The following is a 10,588-nucleotide window of genomic DNA, read 5'->3' as shown; positions in this document are numbered from 1 at the left end:
ATATTTTATTCCGTGTTTTTTATACATCCCTTGAATATCATTTTGTGACAGACTGAAATTCGAAACAAAGCGCTAGCAAAATGGTTTGTGCATTGCTTAGAGGGTTAGAATGTGGATTTATGAGGGCTAAAGAAGTTTAACCTTGGGGTCCCATGGGGGGGCTTGGGCTCTATATTTAAGGAGCAGGAGGTCCCATGATAATATTTTGGGAGGGCTAAAGCTTAATTTGGAATCTTTTCCTATTAACTAGGAGCCCCTACTTTTTAGTTGAGCGGATGCAAAAAAAAAAGGGGGTTGGAAATAGCTCCTACTGTTTAGGAAAGAATTTTGCCACTTGGCAACAACCTACCCTTCATTTTCTCTTCAAATTGAAATCATTCTACCAAAAATTTAAAAAATAACAATTTATATTTTTAATATTTCTTTGAATTCAGGAGCTAATTTTTTAAAGCATATTTATATGTAATGTCATGAGACCGCTCCCTTTTAAATATTCCTAAAAAAGCTCAGCGGCACCCGCTCTATTTTTAAGCAAACGGGTGCCCATGGGACCCGAGGCTAAGTGATAGGAGGATAAATTCTTTAGGATGAAAATCAAGGCCTTTTAGTTAACGGGCGCTCTGGATTGAAAACGCCCCTTTTCCCGTATGGAAATCTGGGCAGCTTCCTCACCCATACTGGTAATGACGAGGATAATTTCTTAGGAAGAAAAGCAAGGCCTTCTGGATAACCACGTGTTCCGCTAGCTTTGACTAAATCTCAACAGTGCACCTTCGGAATTTGATTTACGGATCCGTTTGCAAAAGGACCCCGCAGTATGAATTTTCTCGGCTACCTGCCCTAAGCTTAAAAATCAAGAATTCTCACAACTTTCACAAACAGATGCTAGGTCCCAGCCCGGAAATAGAGATTTGTACTAGATATTTGATTCTGAGAGTGGGTGTTTGTTTGGAGTTTTTAGAGGGAGAGATAATTCTTGCGCAGCAAATAGCGAAGTTTTTGTAGGAGAAATGGGTGCAGGAAGTCACCTAATACTGCAACAGCTCTTCCAACTCAAACTGCAAGGTGTATTTACTTATCTTTTGAGTTTCATAATTTGCACGGTTCAAATCGGAGATTTACATTTTCGGGTCAATAAATTCAATTTATGTTTCTAGTGTCAGTCTCGGGCATTTAATGGAAATAAGACTTTTCTTCTCTCGTGATGGGATGGTTACTGCTATCCATCTCTGGCGTGACTCGAACCTGTTATCACTGGCTTTAAGTTAGTTTGATTACCGGCGATCCACATTGCTCAGGCTGAAGTATAGACATTAGGAGGCCAGCTCAGTTATGTGTTCAATGAAATAAACCCTAGTCAGCTGTTTTAGGCGGAATCTTTTGATTAGGTCTTTTTCTGTGGGAAATATGTAAAGGGGGTTTCGGGTATGTGTTATTATTGTATGGCGCAAACAAGGGCAGACTTCTGCTTTGACCTAAATTTGCTATTACAATCAAACGTGCTATTTTTTGCTTACAGTCGAATCAGATGTATGATATCCTTTTGAAGAGGCTCACGGAGGGAGTTCTCTCTGTATTTTTTTATTGTACATTACTTCGTTTTTAAACCTCACGACTAAGCTCTGAATAAATAGGGCAACCATATTTGCTGGTTATTTCATTAGTTAATATGTAATTTTATTATCACAATTACAGTTCTGGCGAAATATTAACTATAGGGCCCAGGTGAGTTGCAGACAGGAGGGTTTTATTATTTATTATGGTATTTCGAAATGTCAAATGAGTTTTAGTTTTTTCTATTTACGACAAAATCTCCTAGTTTTTTAACATTATTTTAAAATTATTTCTTGAATTTTACAAGCCAACAGGGCTAACTATATATGCAGGTGCATATTTGAGAGCAAGTAGGGTGAACAAGCCTTCAAGTTAATCGCAGTGGTTGCTTCATTTAATTCAGCTAGGGTGAACGAGCCTTCAAGTTAATTGCAATGTGCGCTCCATCCAAAGCAGCCAGGGTGAACAAGCCTCGAAGTTAATTGCAATGGGTGCACCATTCAAATCTCCCCTTTATGGTTAGTACGTTGATAAGTAACCTTTTGCCTTTACTTTTTAAGTATTAGATAGCCAGCTAGGCATGACAACTTGTTTTCAACGTTGTTTGTTTGATGGTTTTATTTTAAACATAATAACACGACTACGAGAAAAACTGGATTTGATTATTACAACTAAAAGACCCCAAATTGATAGCGACGGGACTGTAGAGATCAGAATGCAGAACCGTTGGTGCAGATGTTGTTGGATGCTGTGGGTGTTCATTGAGGAAGAAATGGATGTGCTTCCATATAACTTCAAGCTTTTTAGTATTAACAATTATGCCCATTAATGTATCGAAGATATCTGCTTGCTTTAAAGTACTTTCCATTGATTCCCTAATGATATTTTGAAGATGTGGCCTTTAATATTATCTGCCAACTGTGAGAAGGTATCTTGGTTTGAGACGGCCAGGTTCTGAACAGAAATACTTAAACAATAAATATCGAGAATTGTTTTATGTCTTTCAATGCATCAGCTGTTAAATCTAGAGGCCCAGAAATCAATGGTGATAAACAACAGTAAGAATAAGACAAAAACTGAGCCAATAAAACACCAGAAATATCCTGAGAAAACCCTTCGAGAATGAAGGGAAAAACTCAGCCACACAACAAAAAATGTATCTTTATTGATAATGAAATGTTCAAGTGTACAATATCCTTTGTTTGATGAGAATATATAAAAATATGAGAGACTCTTCATATTATAACCGAAGGTCTCTTGAGATTCTCATAACTCCTATAATTAATTATGACTCTTCGAATATTCATGCCTCAATGCATGTGAATGACATATGTCATATACATATATTATTACAAATTAAACTTCAGTGTCTTTTACAGCTGAAGATGACAATAACAGTAATAACGTCTAAATTTCGAGAAATAAATATCTCTATCGCAGCTACAAACTTTAACACTCCCTCTTAGCAAGAGAGAGATCTTTAGCTGAATGGTCACACAAAGCTGCAACCAAAAATGTCAATGATAAATTTTGAATAAATGAATTCAAAACATAATTCATGGAGCTACTTAACATGAAAACCTGTAACAATTACTCATATTCATGGAATCACTCAACATGAAAACTTGTAACGAGTCATATTCATGGAATCACTCAACATGAAAACCTATAACAATTACTCATATTCATGGAATCACTCAACATGAAAAGATTTGTAAGACTCAGCTAAGCCTTTTATCACGGACTCTCTCAATGTGAACTGTCTTGGAATCTCTCAACATGACATCCAACTCCCATTACGAAATCTCTCAACGTGATGACATCATGGACTCCCTCAACATGATGTTCACTATCGCATAGTGAAAGAGTTATCATAGCTGATCTTACAATCTCATTATTCATACAAGAATATGTATAACAAAATAAAACTGTTTTCCATTTAAGTCAAATTTTAAGCATCACAAGCATATGTGAGAGTGGTGGGGATTCCATAAGTACTCCGTTTTAATTATGTAGCCTCCCTTTGAAGCTAAAACATCTCCCTCTTAATCATTGCTTTTCTCCCACAACGAAAGTAGATATTAATGACAATTCTAATAGGAATCAATATTAGAATATTCACTATTCCTAGTGAAATGACAATTCAAAAATAAGTTGCAAGAAAACACCATGCATGTCATCAAGAGATATTTATTTTCTTGAATAAATTTCTTCAGCAAACTCCATCATAATCCTAAAATAATAATCTGAGTGATTCTTCTTTCAGCTAGTACAGCCCTCTCATTGCCAAAAATGGTTTCCTCAAGTATCCATCCTAAAAAAAAATTAAAATCAGAGGTCACAAAACTCAGAGTTTTACACAAAAATACTCATAAACTACTCCTCAATATTTGATCATTTTAAAATTTGAAGACTGTAAGCAAATATCACAAAAGAATATGTAGGAAACTTCCCTCTGAATGCTTAAATCTCCCTCTAAAGCTCAACATCTCCCCTTGAGCTCTAATTCATACCTTGATATAAAAATTTAAACATACTTCCCAAATATAAAAGTCAGAATACTTATCTATTTGAAGAATAATCATCTTGATCATGCATGCAACCACATACAGCACTAGAAGTAATGTATGCAACCATTACATATAACTTAAGATTGGATTAGAAAATCAATGTTTAAAAAATGAAAACTTATCTTAGAGTAGATTTCCATATCTTTCTTCTATGGTATCACAATTGTGCAATATTTGTCCCCATTTTATTTACCTCTTCTTCACTCAAAACACGAAATATTTCAACCACCTGACCAGCCACTTTGTTTAGAATGTGACTTTCATCATTCTCTAGATTAGCATCCTTAGTTCCATTGGCAACACTCTCTTCTCTAAGCATTTCTTGATGGATATTATACATGCGCATTTCATGATCAGCTGAGCCAGTAACAAGGAAGCGCTCCTCAGGGTCCACACAAATAGACCTGAATTCACTGTGATGATCTGATCTCAATGACCATGAAGACAGAAAGTCCTGCTTCGCCGACTGCATCCCATATGACAATGTCTGTGTCTTTGCTTCCAGATGCAAGCAAGTGACCTGTTTTGCTATAGCATAGCACAGTAGTGGCTCCTTTATGCCCGTTTAAAGTAGTTTCACATGTACCTTATCTGTATCCCATATTCTTATACTGCCATCAGCATATCCACTAGCAACCGTAGAGTTGGAAGAAGGCATGCAGACAATAGAAGTAACAGCAGGTAGTGCCCCGGTGTTTGCAGAAGTCTGCATAAGTTTATTCACACATTCACCCGTCTTGACATTCCATAGAATCAGCTGCTCCAATGCATCGGATAATATCAGTTTTCCGCTATTATCAAAGGTGATGTTAGACTTGTGAGATTGTACGACTCCAAAAATGCTTGCTGCCTCCTATCTCAAATATGCTTTAACCGTTTTTCCTACTATCTGTAAACACAAATGCTTCAACAGATATTGTGCAGGCTTGAGATAATTTTCCTTCTCAGCTTTTTATTTTACCGACACATACCTAAACACTTCAAAAAACATACGATGGATGATGTCAAGAGACCAGATTGAATCGGAAAACTAAGTTGAGAATACTATGATCGATCGAGATGAATCTCAAGCAATGCCAATACTTTTCCATTCATTGCTTAGCACCCGATAAATGACAGAAACGACAAACACAAATAAATCTTCTCAAGAAGAAAAGAACGGAAGAAGCTATGGACATCAGAAGATGACATGCAAAAACTCCCAGAAACCGATCGTGATTAACATGAACAGATTTAACGAATGATGAGAAGACACAACGACAAGGAGTCAATTGCATATTGACATTAAAACTGAAATGCCACACATTATGCTTAATGGACGGTGATACGATAGTTGGCAGTTATGAAGATGAAAAAGTTCCGAATAGAAAAATTTAAAAAACTGTCGTTACACGATCCTTTACAAATGAAAATTGGAGACCTTGTAAAGAAAGAAAAACCCAGCAGTAACAAAAGATAAAATAAATCAAACCATACATGATCATATATAATATCTTGAAACAGACTACGATGAATACATTTTTACTATAAAAACAGTGCCGAGATGGCAGCACCAACGAACACATATGATCTAGATAGCGACCAAAAAAAAACAATGATCAGGACCAAGACTACTGCAACAAGTTCAGAACCAGAATCTTGAAGCTGCATAAGACCATGGTACAAAGAACATGGGACCTGTGCGTGATTCCTCACTCGATATCCAGAGATTAGAAGCTTAGAGATATCCAGAGATTAGAAGCTTTCGATGTCCCTTATAAATGAAATAGAACAATCAAAGAAACCTCTGAAGAATAAACCAAAAGATTGAAAGCATTATCATATGCATAAAAAAGGAACACAGATAGCCAAATAAAATTGAGAGAGAAGCAGCTAGAACCAACACACATTGAAGATATAGCTTTAATGATGTTATCAACCTGTGCTCTGATACCATGTTAAATCTAGAGGCCCAGAAATCAATGGTGATAAACAATAGTAAGAAGAAGAAAAAAATTGAGCCAATAAAACACCAAAAATATCCTTGGACCCCTTCAAGAATCAAGGAAAAAACCCAGCCACACAACAAAAAATGTATCTTTATTGATAATGAAATGTTCAAGTGTACAATATCCTTTGTTTGATAAGAATATATAACAATATGAGAGACTCTTCATATTATAACCGAAGGTCTCTTGAGATTCTCATAATTCCTATAATTAATTATGACTCTTTGAATATTCATGCCTCATGGCATGTGAATGACACGTCATTTACATTTATTATTACAAATCAAACTTCAGTGTCCTTTACAACTGAAGAGGACAATAACGGTAATAACATCTAGATTTCGAGAAATAAAGATCTCTATCGCAGCTACAAATTTTAACATCAGCATCTTTAGAATTTAAGTCCCCCAAGTATTCTTTGTTGTGCTCACCAATCAAGCTCCCATGAACCCTTTTACTGGGACAAGAGATCAAAGGTATTGCTGTATTTTTATTTCTACTTGATGGAGGGATGATGCTCTGGGAAAACTTGATCAGTCGTACTTTCAGATTCTCTGAGGTGGACAGAACATACTGATTAGTAAGGAGGTTCAAATTGTGGGGAGAATTGAATGAGGAAAATCGGGAAGCAGACATCTCTCTCCTTGCATGCCTCATCCTCAAGAATCATATTAGTTCGAAGGCTGCCCATGGGAGAGCTTGTGCTAAAGAGGTAAGAGGAAATGACATGTCCGAGATGCGCCATAAATGTTGACAAGATATAGCCAATTGTAAAGTGATGGAAAGTAGCAAGCATGTTTAACATGATGCTGTAATGAACAAAGAGATATTACTTAATGCAAAGAAAATAAGAACTTCAGCTTTAGTAGAGACTGAAATTGTAGGTGAAGGAAACATATATAAAGGAGAGCCATAGACAGTCCCAAAAATTGCATTGTTTCTCGAGGAAAAGTTATATCGATCACATTTAGGGTCGTCATTTTTAAACTTATTTTTGGATCTTAACATTAAAACAAGGTTGCTGCATTCCTCCAAGAAATCATCGTCAATTAGAAGTCTGCATTATTACTCTGACTGTTGCTGAGCACTTCCATACAAGAACAGAAAGCTGAGGTGGAACGATGTCTGTCTCCTTAGAATACTACTTTCCTTTTTGAGTCAGGGCTGTGAATTGCAATTTCTAGCAGGTTTGTCAGATTTAGGAGAAGAGTAAAAGAAAAAAAGAAACAAAACTTTAGAACTTCTATTACTGTATCCATACAAAGTAAAATCCCCTTGGTTGGGATAATTTTTCAAAATCAGAGAAAGGGTGAACAATATGGAGTTAACATTTCCTTCTGTCATTTCCACGAGCTGCTAGAGTGAAACAAAACCTGAGTTAGATTCAACAGCTATGTTGTCCCCTCTGTAGTTGCTGAGATTCGGTTACAAGCTGAGGCTGGCCAGCCAATCTGCACCTTATTTTTCTCCATTTCTTCTGATATGCTAACAGCACACATCTGCAAGTTTCCTTATTTGAGATATGGCCTCCAGTCTCCAGCCTAAGTATTTCAAACTTCCAATATGAAGGCTTGCCAAACTTATACTTTCTTTAACAAATTGCAAATGATCTTCTTCATGAGGCAGTGGCTTTGGGAAGCCACAAGTAGATCAATATTAAGGGTCATTCCTTTCATTGCAGCAACATTGTTAGAATTGGATTTTCTTCTTTTAGGTCGAAAACTAATAGTAAAAGCTCCCACATGGCAAATGATTGCTCCAGTCAAAACAATCCTCAAATTCTTCTTTGTAGCTTTGTCAAAATTCAGAGTAGTTCATCTTGCATGTGATTAACCCAATCAACATCTTGATTCTTATGTTTGACTTAGGCTTATACAGAAGAAAGGAATTTTTTTCCAGAGGCTAGTTCCTTAGGATATTGAGATCATTTGATATGTTGAAGTATCTAGGAATTGCCATCATATTGATGATTTCCAAATGCAGATTTGAGGACTTGTAAATATGAGAGGAGGAGATGTGTCTCACGAAGAGACATGTCTCTATAGTTAATCATCATTAGTTAGTATATTAATAATATAAATAACCATATATATATATATATATTATTACATATATAATATAATATGTGTAATATATATATTATATACATAATTATATATTTATAAGTATATTTATCTAAAGATGATTTATCATCAATATTGAATCTCATGATCATATCAATTTGACTGAACTACCTCCTACTTCCTAATGATCTAATATTTATAAATCTCCTACCTTCTTTCTCCATTGACAGGGTGTTCCTTTTCCAATCATGCTTTACCTTAGCTTGCACCGGCCACCCCCGTCCTAGGATGGTGTCGTACCCTCTTCTCTTTAATGGAATAACTACAAAATCCAGTAAAAATGGTTGTGTCCCAATTGTTACCGGTTGTGCCATTAGAGTGCCCAAGGGTTTTATCCCATGTTGATCTGCTGTTAGTAACTGAAAGGTGGGTGGCCATAGTGTTGGTTGTCCAAGTTTTTTCCAGATATCTTCCGGCATCACATTCACTCCCGATCCTCCATCTACTATTGTATCTGTTAGCACCGTACCCAGAATGCCCATCTCCACCATTGTTGGGTGTCTACCTGTCGTAAGTGCTAATAACATCGATTCTGTTGCTGCTGCTGTGGTTGTTTCCGTACTATCCTTTGCTTCCTCCGTTACTCTTGAGGACGATGTCATATTTATAATAGCTGTACGCAGCTGTGGCATGGTGAGAAGAAGATCATTTAATTTAATTGGCACTTCCGTTTGCATTATTTGTTTCACCATGTTTTGTTCCGCCAAGTTTCTCTTTGGAGTTTCAGCAGTGTCTTTTACTTGTAACTTCTCCACTTTCATCTGCTTCTTTATCTCTGTTCAGGCTTTTTGTAACCTCTCCTTCTCTTCTTCCGCATTCGGATATTTTGTTTTCCTTGCTTGCTCCCGCGTGATTGCCAACACGTTTTCATCACATGTTTCAATACTTAATAAATTTACGCCTTGTTTTGAACATTTTGAATCTTCATGGTCCCTCGGACTACACCATCTGCACAATAGTTGCGGCGTCTCTTTTGTAGTACAGTCCCTCGGGAAGTGACCCCAAAGATTACATGCCCGACACTATATCATTGGCTGTCCACTCGCATCATATTGTATTCTAGTTTGGCCTCCATTGTTATTGTTATTGTTTCCACCCCTTCCGCCTCTATTATTATATCGATATCCACCTGAAGTTGCATCATTGCCTGCGTTGTTGCTATTGTTCGACGCTTCCTGCGTTAGTAACACCTGTTGGTGTCCTTTTGTTTTCAAGTTAAACGGGCACTCTTTCAGGGAATGCCCCGCCACCTGGCAGATGTCACAAAACTGCTTCTTCGGGCATGAACCCTTCGTATGGCCGTCCTCCTTGCAATCTGTACACCACAGTTCTCCTTTTACTGTATCTGGATTCTTTTTCAAATTTTTGAATTCTTTCGTCATCCGCAACATGTTTTTCTGTAGCGCTTTCACCTTTTTGTTTGATTCCTCATCACTACTACTACTCTCTGAGGATGAATCATTTGAATCAGAGGACTTATGTTTCTTCTTCTTACTCGTCTTCTGTTCGCTTTCTAAATCCATGGCACGAGTATATGCATCGGTTTACGATGACGGTGGTACAATCTTCATTTTCTTTTTAAGAGTCGGCCGTAGCCCCTCCACGAACCACCGTTTTTTCAACCCATCCGCTGGTTGACTCTCCATCTTTTTCGATCAGTTCTTTCAGTCGCCTAGCATAGGTTCAGACTGTCTCATTCTTTCCTTGTTTGGTGCTGTAGATTTCTGCCACTATTTCATTATCATCTCAGAGTAATCTGAATTCTGCTATAAATTCTTTTTTAACATTCTCCCATGCATTAAGTTTCTGAGGACTAGTGTCAGAAAACCAGTCTATCGCCACACCCCGTAGGCTCGTTGGAAATTGTCTTACCCAATCATCCTCATTTGTCACACCATTTGCCATCCATATGGTTTCACACGTTTTACAATGTCTGATAGGGTCTGCTAAACCATCACCGTGAAACTTGGGTAACTTTTCTTTAGGGCCAGCCATCGTTACTTGTCTTGGATTCTTAGGTACTTGTGTACTCGCGCTATTTTGAGCTCTCGCGCTGTTCTGTGCTCTCGCGTTGTTCTGGACTCCCACGTTGTTCTATGTTCCCACGCTGTTCTTAACTCTCGCGTTGTTCTGTGTTCTCGCGCTGTTTTGGACTCTCGTGCTGTTCTGTGTTCCCGCGCTATTCTAAACTTCCGCGCTGTTCTGGACAACAGTCTTGTTTCCAACAACTACGTTGTTTGGTGAAAAGTGTTCAAGTGACGTTCTATTCTCCGCCTGTATTCGTTCGTCTGGTGTATCGAGAACGAAGAGATCCCTCCACGCTCGTGCCCCCTCGGCACTCCGAGCCGTGCGA

General features: G+C 37.5%; 1 protein-coding gene across 3 annotated transcripts in view; it reads left to right on the top strand.

The window, feature by feature from the left end:
• The first annotated feature begins 519 nt into the window (after positions 1 to 519).
• LOC149540257 (uncharacterized) overlaps positions 520 to 10,588 on the top strand; it is a 60,405-nt gene continuing 50,336 nt past the window's right edge. Inside the window, exons 1-2 of one of the 3 annotated variants that reach the window (XM_089801397.1) lie at positions 520 to 1,065; positions 1,887 to 2,072. In XM_089801397.1, the coding sequence (XP_089657523.1) occupies positions 2,042 to 2,072 (31 nt within the window). In that variant the 5' untranslated portion in view covers positions 520 to 1,065; positions 1,887 to 2,041. Of the gene's footprint in view, positions 1,066 to 1,868; positions 2,073 to 10,588 lie in introns of all 3 variants that reach the window. The other 2 variants (XM_089801398.1, XM_089801396.1) reach the window with 2 other exon arrangements.

The sequence above is a fragment of the Cupressus sempervirens genome, chromosome 9, assembly GCF_028749045.1.
Source record: "Cupressus sempervirens isolate cs-2001-9-10 chromosome 9, ASM2874904v1, whole genome shotgun sequence".
Taxonomy (NCBI): domain Eukaryota; kingdom Viridiplantae; phylum Streptophyta; class Pinopsida; order Cupressales; family Cupressaceae; genus Cupressus; species Cupressus sempervirens.
This window is presented reverse-complemented; position numbering and strand designations above follow the sequence as displayed.